This window comes from Alexandromys fortis, unplaced genomic scaffold (genome assembly GCF_014885135.2).
Source record: "Alexandromys fortis isolate MF-2015 unplaced genomic scaffold, M_Fortis_MF-2015_v1.1 scaffold_229, whole genome shotgun sequence".
Classification (NCBI taxonomy): domain Eukaryota; kingdom Metazoa; phylum Chordata; class Mammalia; order Rodentia; family Cricetidae; genus Alexandromys; species Alexandromys fortis.
The window spans coordinates 1,414,658-1,435,657 of record NW_026068122.1 but is presented as its reverse complement, the minus strand read 5'-3'; the positions used below and the strand labels follow the sequence as shown (position 1 = coordinate 1,435,657).

Genomic DNA, 21,000 nt, shown 5'->3' with positions numbered 1-21,000 from the left:
TACTCTGCCTACCTAATTTTCTGTCCTATGAGGGCCAAGGCAGTTTCTTTATTAGTTAACCAATGAAAGCAACAGATAAGATACAAGAGCCACCTCCATCATTTCCCCTTTTTCTGTTTAAACAAAAAAGAAAGGCTTTAACTTTAACATAGTAAAATTACATATAGCAAAACAGTTATCAAGTAAGAATTACAGTTACAATATTTATTATCTACTTTATCTTTTATCATAACTAAGGAAAACTACAACTATGTATCCATTCTTCAACTTCATCAAAGACTCCAGAAGGATATAATATTACCTAAGCAAACAAGAAGTAAGTAACTTCTAAAATTCTAGAAATGACAGGGACATCTCGCTGCCTTTACAGTCACCCAAAGTTCCTCTGTACCATTAGGGCATCCATCTTTGGCCTTCAGGCCCATAGTATCCAGCAGACATGTTCATCAAGCAGGAAATTTCAAAGACAATTCAGTCACTTTCTGTTGTGTCCTGCAGAATGTCTCGCAGACTCTTTGATGAGTCAGGAACCCCGAAAGATCATCTCACCTTTAGGCAAGTTCAGCAGTCCTCTTTCCGAAGGTTCTTTGTGTCCAGTTCATGCAAAAGTCCAGGCAAGAGCAGTTTCTTGCCTAAATGGCTATCCAACTCCATAAGGATCCTCTTCGATGCCCATCTTCCTCTCGAAGTAGATTGGTGCTGCCAGGAGCAGACATGTCTCATTGTCATGAAAAGTCCTAAGTTATTAAAATATTTTAAATCCCATATTCTGTAGCCTTTGAAAGATATGAAGAATGCCTATCTAACTGAAATATATCTCTATATATCTAGAAAATCTAACTAACATGACTACAAGCTTGATTAGTATTGATCAACAACCTATATTTCCTAATTATACATTACAATTTTAAATGAACTACACAATCACAATACCTTAATCAAGATCAGAAATACATATAACAAAATTGACCTTAAAATCCGTGCCAATGCAAATTATTTATATCTATATCATATCCCCTTTTAAATGTAAAAGAACATTTATAAACAATATTTTGGGAACATGGGCACAGTTTTTTTCTCTCCAAACTGCTTTCTGCTGAATTGGGGCACAATTAATTAGGTCTTTCATGGTATAACCTGTGTGCCAGGGTCATCTCAGTTGGTTGTTGAGTGAAGTAATTTTTTGAGGGTGTTCATAGTAACCTTTCAGGAGGGCGTGGTCTATCATACCAAATTGGAATAGAAGAAATCCATAGGGTCTCATCCTCTGCAAAAACAAAAGAAGGACTTTTCCAAAGCATCATAACCTTAGATCCAAATTTTGAAATCGTAATACCCTTATATCCATTTTGGTTTAGCTTGGCAGCCCATGTAATGAAATGTCTCTCTGTATTTAGCTCCTTTCTTATTGGCTAGCTCTTACATATCAATCTAACCCATTTCTAATAATCTGTGTAGCTCCACGAGCTGGCTTACTAGGAAAGATCTTAACCTGGTCTGTCTGGAGTGGGAGAATCATGGCGACTCCCTGACTCAGCTTCTTTCTCCCAGCATTCTGTTCTGTTTACTCCACCTACCTAATTTTCTGTCCTATGAGGGCCAAGGCAGTTTCTTTATTAGTTAACCAATGAAAGCAACAGATAAGATACATGACCCACCTCTATCACATATTTACAATGCAATATGATTTAGTAAATATTTATCTTCTAAATAAAAAAAAATAATGCTGAGAAAGAATGAGGAAGGGGTCAGAAAAATGCAAGAACAGTGAAATGTAATGATGTAGGCCTGGCATATTCAACATTGAACCCAAAGCTGCCTACCATTGGTGCCAAACAGCAAAATAGTCAACAGCCAATCAAAGAACAAAGAGTACCTATGTACTACTACATATCCTTGTTGAACTTTGGGCTACTGAAGATTCTGGGACAGTGTCGGGCATTTTATTCAGTTGTGACCCACTGATGTGATCATAGTATCATGGGGATAACTACAAACGTTAGACCCACATATTCTATGGATCATTGCAGTGTATAACAAATGAAACAAAAATTATATAAATGTAGAAAGGTACTCCCCCGGTTGTGTGACTTACAAAGGGAGTAATAAGAATGGGAGGGAAATAAGAGGTTTGGGATTGTATCAGATGTAATAAGTTTATTGTAGATTTTGTCAAAGAATGTATTTAATTCAAAATATGGTGAGAGCATCCAAACAGGCTAGACTCCCACAAAGCCAGTTCATGTATTAGGATCAAAACCTAGTGCCATTGTCCTTGGCTTCTCATCAGCCTTCATTGTCCGCCATGTTCAGAAAGTTCGGTTTCATCCCATGCTTGTTCAGTCCCAGTCCCGCTGGCCTTGGTGAGCTCCCAATAGATCAGTTCCACTGTCACAGTGGGTGGGTGCACCCCTCGCGGTCGTGACTTCCTTGCTCATGTTCTCCCTCCTTCTGCTCCTCATTTGGAGCTTAAGAGCTCAGTCCGGTGCTCCTATTTGGGTCTCTGTCTCTATCTCGATCCATCGCCAGATGAAGGTTCTAAGGTGATATGCTAGCCTGTTTGGATGCTCACCCTCCTGGACCTGAATAGAAGTGGGAGGACCTTGGACTTCCCGCAGGGCAGGGAAACTGGACTGCTCTTCATTCTCGAGAGGGAGGGGGAATGGAGTGGGGGGAGGGGGAGAGGGGGAAGGGGAGTTGGGGAGGGAGCAATGTGTGGGAGGAGGAGGAGGGAAATGGGAAATGGGGGGGAGGAGGCAGAAATTTTTTTCAACAACTAAAAAAAATAAACAAAAAACAAATAAAGAAAATTAAAAAAATATGGTGAGAGAATTGTTGAGAGTCAAATCTGTAAACACACTAGGGATAATTTCTTCTGAAAAAAAAAAGCCAGAATCTGCATGTATGTACATATCAAGGTCTGTTGCCAGACATGAGCAAGGCTTATCTGTAATCATATGATCTCAGGAAAACATGATATACAAGTTTGTATGTTTTACTGAGATATTTGTATTATGAAAATCTCTTTAACATATTAAAACAAACATACAAGTTGATTTTAGCCATAACCTCATGAAATGTTGGCATGATGTTCAAGGAGTTCAATTTTTCATATCTGTTTATCAATGAGCTAGACCAGTCAGGAGGTGGTGGTGCATGGCTTTAATAACCACATACAGAGGCAGAGGAAGGCAAATCTTTGTGAGTCTGAGGCCAGCCTGGTCTACAAGAGCTAGTTCTGGACAGGCTCTGAAGCTACAGAGAAACCCCGTCTCAAAAAACCAAAAGGAAGAAAGAATGAAAGAAAGAAAGGAAAATAGAAACAAAGAAAGAAGAAAGGTACTAGACCTCAACCCTTGTAAACAAGTATACATATAGTTTATGCAGCAAATAATACACTATACCAGATCACATATATTATGAACTATTATGAATAAAATAATATCAAGAACATATGTTTACTTAACTGGCCTTAATAATTATGTTATTTCATTATATAAAATCATGATCATGCAAAGAATTTGTGAACTGAGGAAAGTACATTCAAATAGTATAAAAGGTGTCCTTTCAGTTATGGATAAAATATAGAAAAAATCTGAATTTATATGAATAGTTAAGGCTTGAAAACTGACAGAGATTATATCAATATAAGGTAACTAACTTTATGATGTGATGTGTTTAGCATTTTTATTTCTACGTGGCTGCAGTCTCAACAGATATCTTCAATGTCTTCTGTTGCAAATGTAGAATTAGAATTCACATATAATGCCATATATTATTTTTTATTCTACCTTGCCATAGGCCAAAGAAGATTATTAATTAACCAATAGTAATAAAAATATTCACAATATACATAAGGGAATGCCACATGCACTCCCCTTTTCTGTCTATATAAAAAGGAAAGTTTTAAATTTAAAATAGTAAAATTACATATAAAAAAATGGGTATCAAGCAACAATTACAGTATATTTTTGTGAGTCTAAAGTTTTATTTCCAATTTATCTTTTATCTCAACTAAGGAAAACTATAACTATCTGTCCTCACCTCCATCAAAGACACCAGAAGGTTATACTATTACCTAAATCAACAGGAAGTGCATTGTAAGCAACTTCCTAAATTCTAGAATTGACAGACACATCTTGCTGCCTGGACAGAAGAATTCTTCTGTAAAATAGGGGTATCCATCTTCAGCCTATAGGCCCATAGTATCTGGCAGACTTTTCCATGAAGTAGAAAATTGGAAAGATTGTTCAGTCACTTTCTTCTGTCTTCTAGAGAATGTCCAACAGTTTCTTTTGTGAAGCTGGAAACCTGAAGGGCGATCTTACCTTTTTTCTAATTTATTTATTTATTAAAGATTTCTGTCTCTTCCTCACCGCTGCCTCCCACTTCCCTCCACCTCCCCCAATCAAGTCCTCCTCCCTTGTCAGCCCAAAGAGCCATCAGGGTTCCCTGCCCTGTGGGAAGTCCAAGGACCACCCACCTCCATCCAGGTCTAGTAAGGTGAGCGTCCAAACTGCCTAGGCTCCCACAAAGCCAGTACATGCAGTAGGATCAAAAACCCATTACCATTGTTCTTGAGTTCTCGGTAGTCCTCATTGTCCGCTATGTTCAGCAAGACCGGTTTTATCTTAGGCTTTTTCAGACCCAGGTCAGCTGGCCTTGATGAGTTCCCGATAACAAACAGGTAACGATCTTACCTTCTTTAGGCAAGTTCAGCAGTCATTTTTCAGTGGATTCTGCATATTCAGTTTATATAGCATACTGTCGCTAAGCAGTCCAGGGAAGAGCAGTTTCTTGCCCAAATGAGTAACTAGCCTTCTAACAGTGAAGGCAAATTCCATAACAAGTTTCTTTAATGCCTATCAACCTCTAAAGTATTGGCATTGCCCAAAGCAGACATGTGTCACTTTCAAGAAAAGTCTAAATTCTTAAAAAATTTTAAATGTCATATTCTGTAGATCTTTAAAGTGGTGAAGATTATTTATCTAACTAAATATACCTCTACATGTAATATATAGCTTAAAAAGAAATATAGATTAATACATACTGATAAAATAATGCAATATTTTAAAATATGGTAAGATTGATAAATAATTCAAAGTGGATTTTTTTGTTTGTTTTTTATTTTTGTTTGTTTGTTTGTTTTTTATAGACAGGGTTTCTCGGTAGCTTTGGAGCCTTTCCTAGAACTAGCTCTTGTAGACCAGGTTGGCCTTGAACTCACAAATGCCCACCAGCCTCTGCCTCCTGAGTGCTTAAATTAAAGGCATGTGCTACCATGGCAGGGCTCAAAGAGGATTTTGTTACTAAAATTCTAAGCAAAGTGACTTGCACCAATTTTGGAACACAGATGATGTGTAATAATATGTGGTCATTATTTTGCAGCATTATTGTTATTGTCTACTCTTAAATACATATTTTATGCAGAGCTATTACTCATTCTAGTGGTAAAACTGTAATTATTACAATTTTTAATGTATTTTTTAATGGCTATTTTCATAACCATATGCTAGTTATATTATATAAATTCCAGAAAAAAAGTTATTTGTATAAAATGGAGTGTACACCATGAATTTTCTGATAAAATAAGATGTGTAAAGCTTATTCCAGAACTCACCTGTGATTTAACGACTTCTTTAAGGCATTCTTAATGTCTCTATTTCTCAGTGTATATATGGCTGGATTCAGGAGAGGTGTGATGACTGAGTAAAATACAGCAAGAAACTTATCCACCCAAGTGATGCTGACAGGCCACAGATAGATAAAAATGATAGGACCAAAGAATAGCACAACCACTATGATATGGGAAGTGCAAGTAGAGAGTGCCTTTGATGAACCATCTTTAGAATGAATCTGAACAGTTAGTAGAATATAAGTGTAAGATATCAGCAAGAAAATGAAACAAATCATTGCTAAAACACCACTGTCAATATTTATTATGATTCTCAGAGTATCAGTATTCATGCAGGCTAATTTCATCACCAAAGGAATATCACAGAAAAAGCTGTCTATCACGCTAGGTCCACAAAAAGGAAGCTCCAAAATCAGAATCAGTTGACTAATGCCATGCACAAATCCAATGATCCATGATATTAAAACAAGCCAGACACACTTCTGTCTGTCCATGATGCTGGTGTAGTGGAGTGGCCTGCAGATGGCCACATAGCGGTCATAGGCCATTGTTACAAGAAGCACCATCTCACCCCCTGCAAAGCAATGTGCAAAGAGGATCTGGCTCATGCAACCCCCGAAAGAAATGGTTTTATTTTCTTTTGTGAGGTCTGTGATCAGTTTGGGGGTAGTAACTGATGAAAGGCAGAAGTCAATTAATGAAAGATTGGCCAACAAATAATACATAGGAGAATGGAGATGATGATCAATGATGATTAAAATCACCACAAAGAGGTTGCCTACCATAATCATCAGGTAGAGGATAGAAAATGGCAACAGGAGCAAAATCTGCAATTCCCTTGAGGTGCAAAGTCCCTGAAAAATAAACTCAGTCACCACTGACTGATTTGTTTCTTCCATTTAGTACACTGGGCTCCAAAATGTTGAGAAAGACAGAGCCTAATTAAGAATTCCTGAAACAGAAACAATAACTTTATGTTCAGAATTAATTAAGAAGAATATATATTGTATCTTAGCATTGTACCCAGCCAAATTTAAAATAGCTTCCTTGAGTTTATATATTCTTTCTAATTGGGAAATTTTCCTAAATTAAAAAGAAACATTACACATCAGAAAAATAATCTGTATAGGTATTCACATGAATATGTTGTTTAAAAATATTAGTAACAGTTACTCATTTTATATTTTCTTTGCCCTCAATCTAAGTTTTTGGAATGGGTTCAGAGATAATTTTCTTCAACAAATATCTGATCTGTATGTTCAGTCTCTTGACTCTCAAAATAGCAGAATGAAAACCCATTGACATATTTTACACATAAACACAAAATTCCCAGGCACCAATCTATTCATGATTACGTTTGAAGAGATGTAATCAAATAAATTCTATTTAATGTTTGATACAAATGGTTCATCAAATAAACTGAGAAATTACATGCCAAGCATACGTTTTTTAGCATTGTCTTTCCATACTCTTTGGACTTATGCATTGCAGTGTATCTCTAAACAATAATGTACTACTAGTTCTGAGGGATGTTATTTATTGTCATATATTTACAGACTTTCAACTAGAAATGGTGAGATTTCGTAAGATAATTTGAATAATTTATTGATGAAAGCTGCTTTCTCTGCCTCTTTAACTTTCTGTTTCATTTCTTTTTTTTCCTTTCTTCCTTCCTTAACTCTCTCATTTTATTTATTTCTTTTGAGTAGTCTTTCTTAATATATTCAGTTTTCCTACTAAATTTAGGTTTGAAATTAGAAGATTAATATGTCAATAATCTAGGGGATTTTTTTAATTTCCTTACTAGTACTTGAAATATAATAGTAATAACAATATGTATGGATTTTCATATATATGTACAATATGTATGTGTAGATTAAAACTAGTGTTAATTAAGATCTCTCTGTTTCCAAATCCAAATATCAGTTTCAGATTATGAATTATATCATAGGAGATTTTATTTTGAGAGGTTAAAGAAAATCAATGACATTTCTATTCTAACAAGATAATTTGCAATTTTAAATACAAGTACAAATAAGTAAAAATGGTCAATTTCAAAAGCAACAATGGTCAAGCTTACATAAAATTAATTTTATTGTATTCAAAATTGAGCATACTTAACTCTTTGACTATCAATGACATTTTCACATCTTTTTTTAATTTGGTGAATTCCTAGTGAAATATGATTTTTCTAATCATTGTCCCTCTCATTCCCCTTTATTTTTTTAATAACTACTTCCCTATTGTTTTTTTTTCATCTTGAGAAGTAGAAAACCCAAAAATCAAAAGATAATCACATAATATTAAAGTTACCCTAAGAAAACTTTAGATGTGAGCGTATAAAACTGCATTGTGTTTCCAGATGCCTCAAGCTCTAGTTGGAAGGGGAAACTACAATATTTTTGTCACTCACAACTGTTAAAAAACCATGAATGCTGAAAACACTGTAAACTCATACAGTATTTAAAACAAACAAATCAACTTTAAGTGGGTAGTTGCAATAAAATTTAAAGTACAACAATCAGTGTGTGATGCACACACAGTACAAGAATCACCTTATAAAGCAGATCTTCCCTTTTGGATGATGTTTCCTCTGATTTTCCCAGGAATCTGAAACTCTTAAATTATTGTTTCTGCCATAACCAGAGTTGCTGAGATGTTTCAATTCTGTGTGGCTTATATACACTGACAAGAGCCATAACTGCCTTGGAAGGTTTCCCATTCTCCACATGAAATAATACCTTCAAGTTGGAAAGCCTTTTGATTTCATAGTCTTTGGGGAATCCCTAGCTTCCAGCTTTCCTTGATTTGCATAAGAGAGTTGAATAATAAAGAGGCATTGTTCCCTTAATTTTATAAATATTTTTGAAAATATGAGTTAATAGTTTGCACGTGTTATGACAACTTAAAAAGATGAATACATGGGACATTGAGATGCTGCATGTAGCAGTTAAAGTCACTTGTTGCCAAGCCTGATGACCCAATCTAAACTTTGGGATCAACAAGATGGAGAGATAGAATCCACTCACTCAGCTGAGTTCTGATCTCCACACAGATGTAGTTTTAGTGGTATAAGACACACACACACATGTATGTATGTATGTATGTATGTATGTATGTATGTATGTATATATGTATATGACTACATTAATTACACATGCACCCATGTTATGAAATGAGATTATTATTTCAAAAAGCGAGAAAACATCTGTAGTATACATATCCATTTAGACAATTATCTCCACACTAGGCAATGCCAACAGACATTTTTTTCTTTCTCAATTTCTTTTGATACTTTATTATAAACCCTTGTCACATATATGAATCATGCAAATGATTTTATTTTAGATTATACAATTTGTCCTTTTTCAAATTAATTTCATTACATATAATTAATAAGAACATAATTATATTTTGATAGCTATAACTATAGTGAAATTGCTTATTAGTACTTTATGTAAAAACTGTGTGCATTAAAATCATTTAAAATCTCCTTTCAACTTTTGATCACATAATTCTATTTCATTAACTATAGTGTTCATTACATCCATTTCAAAAAACTAATTTACTTTTAACTGTGTATGCAATTAAAACTTTCAGCTGTTAAAAACAATGACATCAGGAAAATTGAATAAAAATACATGCAACTTGAAAGAGTCATCCTGAAGGAGATAACTTGGGATAAAAAAAAAACATAGTATGAACTCATTCATAATTGTATATTAACTGCAAAGAAAAGAATAATTATGCAATAATTCACAGACTGAAAGGAGAGATAACAAGGAGGACCCACAGGGTTATATATGGATTTCCCAAAGAACAGGAAATAGAAGAGATCTCTTGGATGGACCAGGGGCAGGTGGGGACAGGAACTTGAGGGATTTGGTTTAGGAGTGGGTAGTGTTTAACAGAGGAGCAGATTCAAAACCAATTGTTGATAGAAAAATGGCATTGTGTATCCTCACTTATCCATGTGCTATGTCCTATTGGCTACATTTATGAGAGGTGGAGATCACTGAATAACAGTTAAAATCGAAGTGTAATGATCAGGAGATCACATAAGATGAAGTTTAAATAGGTAAGGCAGCTTATGCTTCTACTTCGCATGCAAGATGCTGAGTCAGGAAAACCATAGGTTCAAGGCCTCCCTGAACCACATGATAGTTATGTAAGTAAAAGTGGATACAAGCGTATTACATGTTATTTCTGACACAGATTATTTGTGTTTTGTTGTGTATTATATTGTTTCAGTTTGATTTACAAAGATTTCTTCATGTTTCTCAAGCCCCTAATTTTTTGAGTTCTCCTACTTAGATAGTGACATAGCTAGAGTTTTTATATTGGAAAGAAACACCAGGACCAAAAAGCAAGATGGGATGGAAAGGGTTTATTAGGCTTACACTTAGTATTGATGTTCATCACTGAAGGCAGACAGGAGAGGAACACAAAACAGGGAAGAATCCCAGAAGCAGGAGCTGATACAGAGGCCATGGATGGGAGCTGCTTACTGGCTTGCTTAGCCCGGCTTGCTCAGCCCATGTTCTTATAAAACAAGGACAAGCAGCCCAAGGATGGCACCACAAACCACAGGCTGGGCCCACCCCTACTGATGAATAAATAAGAAAATGCCTTACAGCTGAATTTCAAGGACACATTTCCTCAGCTGAGGATCCTTCCTCTGATGGCTCCAGTGTATGTCAAATTGATGCACAAAACTACCCAGTAGAGGGTACAGTGATTTCTGTTATTTTCATATTAATGCTTTTACAGTAACATGTTAATTATATCTAGCTGGATTTCTTAATAACTGTGAACACCAATATTTTTTCACAAACTGAATCACTTGGCCTGATACATCTGGCATATATTTTATTGTGTGTGCTCAATTTACTGCAGATGTCAGATGCACAGATTGAGTTCATTTACAACATTTAAATAATTACTCAGAATAATACAACATATAAAGATATAAAATGGTGATTAAAAATAATAAAACCACTTTTATAAACTAACTATTCTGCAAATTACGCTATATTTATTACATTGTGTCATTTTAATGATAGAAATCCCAGTGCTGTTTTATTAGAGATTTCTACTAATTGCCTAATACTCTGTGTGTGTATGTGTGTGTGTGTGTGTGTGTGTGTAGCATTTATTTGGTTACAAACAAAAATTACTGTAAATGGAGACTGAACTTTTATTTCCTAGCTGCCCAGACCTCAATAATCACACAGAAACTATATTAATTACAACATTGTTTGGCCAATGACTCAGGTGTGTTTCTAGAAAGCTCTTACAACTTAAATTAATCCATTTCTATTAATCTATGTAATGCCACATGGCTGTGGCATTACCTCATTTCATACATGCCTTGTTTCCTCGTTGGATGACTCCCCACTTTCTTTTTCCATGCATTCAGTTTAGCTTTCAAATGTAGTTTTAGTAACAAAATCTTTAAAGAGACAGTAAAAGTAATATTTGCATATTCCATGTTAATAAGGCTTTTATTTCTTACTCTTTTACTGTATAATATTTATTATCTTTACTCCTTTAATCTATGACTTTCTGTTCACTTTTATATTACCTTAATGTTTCTTTAAAGACCTTATTTTATTTTTTAAAATATTTTTTATCACTGCCTATACCCATTTTCTTTTTTTCTTAAGCCTACATACATTTTTTAAACATATTATGACTCGTCTAGTAGTTTATTTTTCTCCAAATCTGTCTCAATTGTGTATTTATACTTCTCTTTTTTTGATCACTGCTTTAAGCTGTTAAGCATACATGGCTAGGACCAGACGTGCTGCTTTGGTTACTGTCAACATTTATTTATTTACTTATTTCGTGTGTGCATGTATGGGACTATTTGTTGATGTTAGAGCAAATCTCACGGAGTGGAAACTCTTCTTCCACCACGTAGGTTTCAGGGGATTTAACTCTGGTTTGACAGGAAACTTTTTTACCTGCAGAGATCCCTCACTGACCTCCATTGCCCTTTTTGAAACACACATTACAAGATATGTCATTGAAATAATTGTTAAAATTTAAGTAAAATTTATATTCTTAGAAACTATACAGGCAATCAGAGGTCATTTTATAGTTTAACTGTATAGTTTTTTAAAGAATCCTTAAGGTGTTTCTCTTGTTATAATATGACTTTGGGCAGGTAAAGTCTGCAGACTTCACATGACTTATAAAATAGTCCTGAGAAAGAATGAGAAAGGGATCAGAAATAATGCAAGAACTGTGAAATGTAATCTTGTAGGCCTGGCATAGTTAATGCAGTCGTGGTACCAAAGCTTCCTTTCCCGGGTGCCACACAAGAAAATCATCAATAGTCAATCAAAAATAAGAGAATACCTATGTGCTGTTACCTCTCCTTGATGAACTGTGAGCTACTGATGATTCTGGAACCAGTGCCAGGCATTTTTTTTTTTCAGTTGAGACCACCTACTGAAGAGATCATAGTGCCCCAGGGATAGTTGCAAACAATGGACACTTAGAAAGTCATGGATCACAAAGCTAAACAAACATATAAGAATGTTGAAAGTCACTAATCCTTTCAAATAATGCCACACCCCGGTGACCAAGCCTTCAAATCTATGAGCCTGTTCTTATTCAAATCATCACTTTTATTAACAGCTTGAATGTTAATAGTTTAAGAAAAAGGCTTAAATGGTGTGATGAAGAATAAGAAAATATCAATCTAGTCATCTACCAAGATGGATGAAGAATTGTGAATTTATACACAGTAGAGTTTTATGTAGCCACAAAAGAACAAAATTAATATTGTTTTCATAAAAGCTGATATAACTAAAGCTCATCATGCTGTGTGAAAGAAACCAGATTCTGGGAAACAAACAGATTTTTTTAAAATCTAAATTTAAAAAAAGACCTAAAATTAAAAATAGTACTGTTTGGGGTGAGGAAGGGTACCAAAGGGAAGCAGGGAGGAGGGGCAGAGAGGGCAGTGTGGGATGAGTATGATGAAAGTTCATGGTGTCTGTGGAAAAAGCTTTTATGCTAAAAAGTAGGATCTTCTACAATGAATACAAGCTAATAAAGTATTTAAAATAAAAATACAAAAGGATTAAATGAAGCTGAAGAGAAACTGAGCAAATTGGAAACAAATAGCCACTGCAGTCCATGTCATCATTTCCTTGTCCCAAACCACTCAACTTTGGAAGTTCTCTTATGATAATGCAACTATACTTAAGTAATAAGAATACACTTACTCACCAAAGGAGAAAAGAAAAAGAAGAAAGTCACTCCTATGGTTTGTGTGGCTGAGGAACAAGGATAATAAGTGTAGAAGAGATATAAGAGGTCAGAGACTGTATCAGATATAATCAGCTTATCACAGATACTGTCAAAGAACATAATTAACTAAAATATGGTGACAAAATTGTTGAGAGTTAAATCTATATTCATGCTAGAGATACATTTTTTTCTGAAAAAGAATCTAGAATCTGTACATATGTACATATCAAAGTCTGTGGCCATATATGACCAATGCTTATCTGTAGTCATATGATTTTGAGAAAACATGATACAGGTATTTTGGGGTTTGTTAGGTAATTTATGATATAAAAACCTCTAACTTATTAGAATATACATATAGGTTGATTTTAACCCTAAACTTAAGAACCATTGGTATGATATGCAAGAAGTTCTGATTTTCAGATCTGTTTAGTAGAAATTCAAGTTATTCTCAACATGTATAATATAGTTTATCCAGCAAATGACACACTACAGAAAATGGTAAATAATATGAATTATTATGAATACCATATTATCAAGTGCAGATAATGTTTATCGAATGGGCCTTGGCAGTTATGTTATTTCATTATATATTACAATATTGTGATCATGCAAATAATTTGTGAACTGATGAAAGTATATTCAAATATTATAAACAGATTGTCCTTTTAGCTAAGGAATAAAATGTAAAAAAATCCTGAATTCATATGAATAATAAGCCTTGAAAACTGTCAAACATTATATCAATAAGAGGCAGTTATCATGATGATGTAGATTTGTTTAGAATTTGATTTCTAGCAATTTTCACAAATAACTTCAATCTGTTCTTTTACAAAGATAGAATTAAGATTGATGTATAATGTTATTTTAAAAGGTAGCAAAATTAAAAAATAATTCAGAGTATTTTGTTACTAACAATCTAATTAAAGTGAGTTGTACAACTTTGGAAACACTCATAATGTCATTATTTTTGCAACTTTATCATCATTTTCTACTATTCAATATACATAAGTACATTGTGTGGACTATTGTTCATTCTAAGTGGTAAAACTATAAGTATTACAATTTTGAATATATTCTTATAATGGTTATTTTCATAACCATATACTAATTACAAGTTATAGAATACAGAAACAAGTTATTTTAAGAATCAATTTCCATTAAAATTTGTATAAAATTGTATGTATACAATAAATTTCCTAATAATGTAAGATGTCTAAAAATTATTCAAAATCTCACATGTGACTTATCAGCTTCTTTATGGCATTCTTAATATCTCTATTTCTCAGTGTATAGATGGCTGGATTCAGGAGAGGTGTGATGACTGAGTAAAATACAGCAAGAAACTTATCCACCCATGTGATGTTGACTGGCCACAGATAGATGAAAATGACAGGACCAAAGAACAGCACAACCACTATGATATGGGAGGTGCAGGTAGAGAGTGCCTTTGATGAACCTTTTGATGAGCCATCTTTAGAGTGAAGCCGAACAGTTAATAGAAGGTAAGTATAAGATATCAGCAAGAGAATGAAACAAGCTGTTGCTACAACACCACTCTCAGCATTCATCACAATATCCAGAGTATCAGTATTCATGCAGATTAATTTTATCACTAAAGGAATATCACAGAAAAAGCTGTCTATCATTCTAGGTCCACAAAAAGGTAGCTCCAAAATCAGAATCAGTTGACTAACACCATGCACAAATCCAATGATCCATGATATCAAAACGAGCCAGATGCACTTCTGACTATCCATGATGCTGGTGTAGTGGAGTGGCCTGCAGATGGCCACATAGCGGTCATAGGCCATTGTTACAAGGAGAACCATCTCACCCCCTACAAAGAAATGCACAAAGAGGATCTGGCTCATGCAGCCCCCGAAGGAAATGGTTTTATTTTCTTTTGTAAGGTCTGTGATCAGTTTGGGGGTAGTAACCGAGGATAGGCAGAAGTCAGAAAACGAGAGATTGGCTAACAGAAAGTACATGGGGAAATGAAGATGATGATCAGTGATGATTAATATCACCACAAAGAGGTTGCCTACCACAGTCATCAGGTAGAGGGTAGAAAATGGCAACAGGAGGAAGATCTGTAGTTCCCTTGAGTTACAAAGTCCCTGCAAAATAAATTCAGACACCACAGAGTGGTTTGCTTCTTCCATTTAGCACACTGTGCTCCAAGGGGTTGAGTGGGACAGAGCCTAAGAATTCCTGAAATAGAAACAATATCTTAATGTTCAGAGTAAAGTAAGAAGGAAAGAACACAAATTATATCCTAGCATTGCATTAAGTCATATTTAAATAAATTATTTTTGTATATTCTTTCTTATCGAGGAATTTTCCTAAATGTAGGAAAAGCTTTCCACATCTGAAAGTTAATATGTATAAGTATGTAAATGAGTATATCATTTAAAAATATCACTAGCAAATATTTCTCTCACATTTCCCAATTGTTAAACCTACCCTTTTGCCATGGAATCAGAAGTTACTTTATTCAATTAATATCTGAGCCATATTTAAAGCCTCTTTACTTGACTGTCAAAATAATAAAATGAGAAACCACTGACATATTTTAAACATAAACACAAAATTCCAAGGCACGAGACTTATTTTGACTTTGTCTGAAGACACAGAATTGAAAATAGTCTATTAAAATGGTTCATCAAATAAATTGACAATCCACATGCTAAGGACCTGTGTTTAGCATTATATCTTTCTTGAATTTGGACTTATTCATTGGACGGTATCTCTGAACAATCATGTATTACTAGGACTAAAGGATTTTACTTTTAACTCTAAGTGATGAGATTTCATACAATATTTTATTTATGCAAGCTGCTTTCTATGCTTCTCTACCTATTTCATTTCTACAATTTTCTAAACTTTTTTCATTCCTTGAGACTTTCCCTTTATCTATTTCTCATAAGTTTTCTTTCTTAATTTTAATGTCCATACTTTTACATACTACTTTTAGATTTGAAATTTGAAGGTTAAAACATTAACAAGTTAGGGTATATTTTGTGATTTCCCTGTTAAGTACTTGAAACAATATATGTTAGTAATAATAACGTTTATTGATTTCCTGTGTCAATCAGTTCTACACAGTGGTAAAACTGTAGTACCAAATGAGGTCTCTCTGATTCACAATTTCCCAATATCAGTTCTCGATTATGAAATAAATAGTAGAAATTTCAATTTTGTGATGTCTAAGAAAATTAATGACATTTGTAAAACAAGGCATATTTTATTTAATTACAAATAACAAAAGTGAAAATAATCAGCTGAAGTAGTAATAATGATCAGGATTACATAAAGTTAATTTTATTTTGTTGAGAATTGGACATACTTAACTCTTTGAATATCACTGATGTTTGCACACACTTTTTTAATTTGGCGAATTCTTAGTGAATAATGATTCCTCTAATCTGTGTCACTGTAATTTCTAACAACTACTTTGCTAATGTATTGCCTGTATCTTGAAAATGTAAATGGTAATCAGGTAACATTAGAATAAGTTTAGTTTCCTGAGTACAAAGTTTTTCTGTGTTGGGAGACTTGGAACTTTTAAGATTATCCTGAGATCATTAGGTGTAAACATATAAAACTGCTTTATGATTCCCAATGATCTAAGAACTAGTTGGAAAGGAAAGCTACAAAATTTTCATCAAGCACAACAGTTAAAAACTACAAATGCAAGTCTCATGTAAACTCATGAAGGCTTTAACAGATGTCTTACTAAAACAAACAAATAAGCAGACAAACCTTAAATGAGTAGTTGTGATGAAAACTGAATGTACAACAGTCAATTCGCCGGGTACTCAGGCTATCTGAATCAATTTGTAACACAAATCTTCCTTTTTGGATGATAGTTCATCTAATTTTCCCTTGAATACTCTTACATCATTTTGTCCTGTTATGGCCAATGTTGCTGAAATTTTTCACCTCAGTGTGGTTTATATACACTGACAAAAGTCATGTCTGCCTTGGAAAGTTTTCCATTCTGTGCATTAAATAGGGCCATGAAATTGGAAAGCTTCCATAGTCTTCGGGGATCTCTAGCCTCTAACTTATCTTGAATTGATGCTAAGAGCTAGATGATAAAAAAGTTATTCTTTAATTTTAGAAATATTTTGTAAATATGAATTAATATTTTGTTTGTGTTATGACACCTTACAATTCAAAAGGTGAATCACTTGGGACATTGAGATGCCATAGCAGTTAAAATCACTTGCTGCAGAGCCTGATGATGAATTAATCATATGCATCCACAGGGTGGAGGGTTAGAAGCCAATCCCTCAGCTGTCTCCTAATCTCCACACACTTGCTGTTGCATATGTGAAAGTGCACATATAGACATGCCAGAGGAGCAGTGAGAGGCAACTGAAGTTCAAGATATTTGTCCACCAGAAGGGATTCTTCTGATGGACCAATCTCATTTAAGCAAGACCATGTGGCTGCAGACCCTGGAATGTCTCTTGCTTCTGCTCTTATTTTTTACCTGTTTGCTGCAGCTTTCTTTATCTGGAGTCTAGCATAGCATGAGTAGATATGGAGAGATCTCCATTGCCTATAAAATAATGTGTTTATCTCTGGGAAGCATTCTGTTGTACTGGGCATTTCAACCTGTGGATTGTCAAGAAGATACTTCCTCCCTAATCTGTACTGTCTAATTTGATAATAATAATGATATCTTATATAGAATTTTGATGAATAAAAATTATTACAATGATAAGTTTCATAGCCAGTGTCTGTGTGTCTCACCTAAGGAACTACATGGATTGTAGCTCAAGTTAATGACTAACAATTGAGTCCCAGTAGCCCAGCTGGTTTAAATTCTTTTAACTTTAATGTTGGGAGATGTTCTCACAGGTCTATCTATCTCCTATTGATTTCTGCTTACAAATAAAAATTTAATTTACTCTAGTGGAGTCCACATTGACTACATGAACCATATGTAAGGGAAGCCCGATGTCAGTAGATGGCGAACAAAAAATGAACTGAAGTGTATTTGTAAAGACTTTTTTCTCATATTGCTCTGTCTGGATAATTTTTGTCTTACTGGATTTTGCTTGTAAAATCTTGGTCCTGATTTTGTGTTCTTCTATGCGTTTATGTGTTTCTTTTTACATTTATTTTATGGTGTTTTATATTTGGTTTCTTTAGTTTTCTTGATGTATTTGTCTGTTTTTCTACGGAGATGAAAAGAAAGGAGTGAATAGTGTATTGGTTGGTATGTGAGTAGGCTATGGGAGTTGTTTGGGTAGGAAAAATGATTAGAATAAAATGCATGATAAAAATTCAAAGGAAAGAAAAAAAAACTAGCAAGCAAACAACCAAATATTTTATCCCTTTGATTTCTTTGTGCATTCTATTTAGCTCTTTCTTTCCGATTCTTTTTGATAAGTTCATCATCACCTTTTATTCCTTCAAGTATATTTCATTTCTACAGATACTTTTAGGGAAATAATTATAATTCTCAGTAGTATAGGCAAAAATCACTTTCAAGTTTATTTTATTGACATTATTTCAGAATTTGTTGCTATTTATCATTGCTTTATTGCTAACTTTTTGAAATTTTGCTTTTTGGTATCTATAAGTTTTGTGTCTGAGTTATTGTGGCCACTGTTGGGTTCCTTGGGTTGTGATTTTCTATTACTTTCTGTAAGGCTGGATTTGTCGCTACGTATTGTTTAAATTTGTTTTTATCCTGGAATATCTTGTTTTCTCCATTGGGGGTGAATGAAAGCTTGGCTGGGTATAGTAGTCTGGGCTTGCATCCATGGTCTCTTAACTTCTGCAGTACATCTATCCAAGACCTTCTGGCTTTCATGGTTTCTATAGAGAAGTCAGATGTAATTCTGATAGGTTTACCTTTATATGTTACTTGACCTTATTCCTTTGTAGCTCTTAATATTCCTTTTTTGTTCTATGTGTTTCTTTATGGTGTCTTCAGCATCTGAGATTCTTTCTTCTATCTCTTGTATTCTATTGGTTATACTTGTCTCCGTAGTCCCTGTTCATTTACCCAGATTTTCCATATCCAGCCGTCCCTTGGTTTGTGTTTTCTTTGTTGCCTCCATTTCAGTTTTCAAGTCTTGAATTGTTTCCTTTACCTGTTTCATTGTTTTTTTCCTGGTTTCCTAGGGTATCTTTGAGGGATTTATTAATTTCTTCTAACTTTTTGTTTGTCTTCTCTTCCATTTCTTTAAGGGAGTTTTCCACATCCTGTTTAAGGGACTGTATCACTTTCATAATGTAACGTTTAAAGTCTATTTCTTCTACTTCTTCTAGATTAGGGTGCGCAAGTCTTCCTGTTGTATGTTCACTGGATTCTGATGTTATCATGTTGTTTTTCAGATTGTTGGAGGAATTCTTGCATACTATGACACACTCTTTATTTAATTATATTGTTTACTTAGGTTTTCCTCAGTCTCCAAAAATATTTTATTAATCAGATAAACCCATTTTGGAACTCTTTGATAGATTACTTTGAGTTTCACCTGTCTACATTATTGCACTTGAAAATGGGTTTTTCATAACAAAATAAAATATATGACCCATAAGAAGTCAATGTTCATTGTACCTGATTTAGAAATATCAGTTTTTGAAGACAGATGCTAAAAAAATCTCACACTAGCTCAAAATTTAGTATACTAAAAGGTTATTTATATAGGGGTAATCTCACAGATCAAAGTCCTCTGCTCCAATGGGGAAGAGTGACTCAATCCAGCTGCCAGAAGAGAGAGTGACCATGTGCTTTACTTTGGCATTTACAGTATAAGAGGCCAAACTCAAGTAGATGGGTAGCTTAAAGGCTACTGGCTGTAGGAATTCCTATAGAAAGTTTTTTCTTACCAAATATGGAACTTATAAAATATGGCTATATAGCTAATATATGGTATGCTTAGATAAAACACAACCTCTTCCAATTCTATTCTAATTTTCTTAGTTGCTTCTACTGCCATGACAAAAATACCCATGACCAATACAATGTAAAACAGGAAACAACTATTTTGGGGGATTCCACTTTGATAGCATTAGAGTCCTTTGTTATTATGGCAGGAAGCTTGACCATAGACAAAATAATGCTGGAGCACTGCCTGAGAACTCACATGTCACTGATAAGTATGAGAAAGAGAGGGCAAGTTAAGTGGGAATGACTTGGCCATTGAAAGCGCAAAGCTTCCTCCTAGTGATATAGCTCCTTCAAATAGGCCATATGTTCCAATATTTTATGAATAGTCCAACTAACTACAGAACAAACATTAAAATATGTGAGATTATCTATGGTAGATATTTTTTACTCAAACCACCATATTCCAATACCTGGGTTCTATATGATCTGACAATATGATATTACAAAAGACAATTATCCCATCTTCAGTCCCAAAGTCTTCTACAATCTCAACAGAGTTTAAAAGTTTGAAGTCTCTTCTGAGATACTAAAAATATCTTAATTTTAACCACCTCCAAGATCAACTAGTGGAAGTCAGTTTCTTCTTCTACTGGGTAGGTTTTAGAGATTGAACTCAGATCACATACAATAAGAAGAGGACAGGGAAAAAAAAACTCTGAAAAAGTGAGAAGTGATGTGAAATGCTATTTTGTTGTCATGTCACCAATGGAATGGGGCCTACTGTGACATGAAGGTATAATAGTCAATTGTAGATCCATGAGTAGGCTATGTAGTCCTAAACCTCATTCCTGAAATATGAGTGCCTGATGGTTTTGGGTAAGACTAGACATCTTCTCTGTTGTGAATCACTGATGAACTCATAATTCATCAGAGATAGTTACAAAAAAAATGAACACAAAGATGACATGGTTAATACCAGTGCATCAATAAGTAAAACAAAATACATAAATGCAGAAAGGGACACCTGTGTATTTGCATAGGGGATATAAATACGAGGAACCTAAGAGGCCAAGTATCGTCATCAGACTCTATCAACTTTTGCAGATATTGTGAAAGAACATATTTAACAAAAGAAACATGGTGACTTCAAATTGTTGACAGTTAAATACCAACTTATTACTTGTTGTTTTAATTCACTACATTAATTTTCTAGAATTATTAGCCACATATAACTCTGAACTTA

At 34.2% G+C, this 21,000-nt stretch overlaps 2 protein-coding genes across 2 annotated transcripts; both read right to left on the bottom strand.

Annotated features, from left to right (window-relative positions):
• Positions 1–5,616: 5,616 nt before the first annotated feature.
• LOC126490471 (olfactory receptor 4K3-like) lies at positions 5,617–6,534 on the bottom strand. The gene has a single exon (XM_050125408.1). The coding sequence runs from the start codon at positions 6,532–6,534 to the stop codon at positions 5,617–5,619; it is 918 nt and encodes a 305-aa protein (XP_049981365.1).
• Positions 6,535–14,133: 7,599 nt separating this feature from the next.
• On the bottom strand, positions 14,134–15,063 carry LOC126490475 (olfactory receptor 4K3-like). The gene has a single exon (XM_050125411.1). It carries the CDS (start codon positions 15,061–15,063, stop codon positions 14,134–14,136), a length of 930 nt encoding a protein of 309 aa, XP_049981368.1.
• Positions 15,064–21,000: the final 5,937 nt, after the last annotated feature.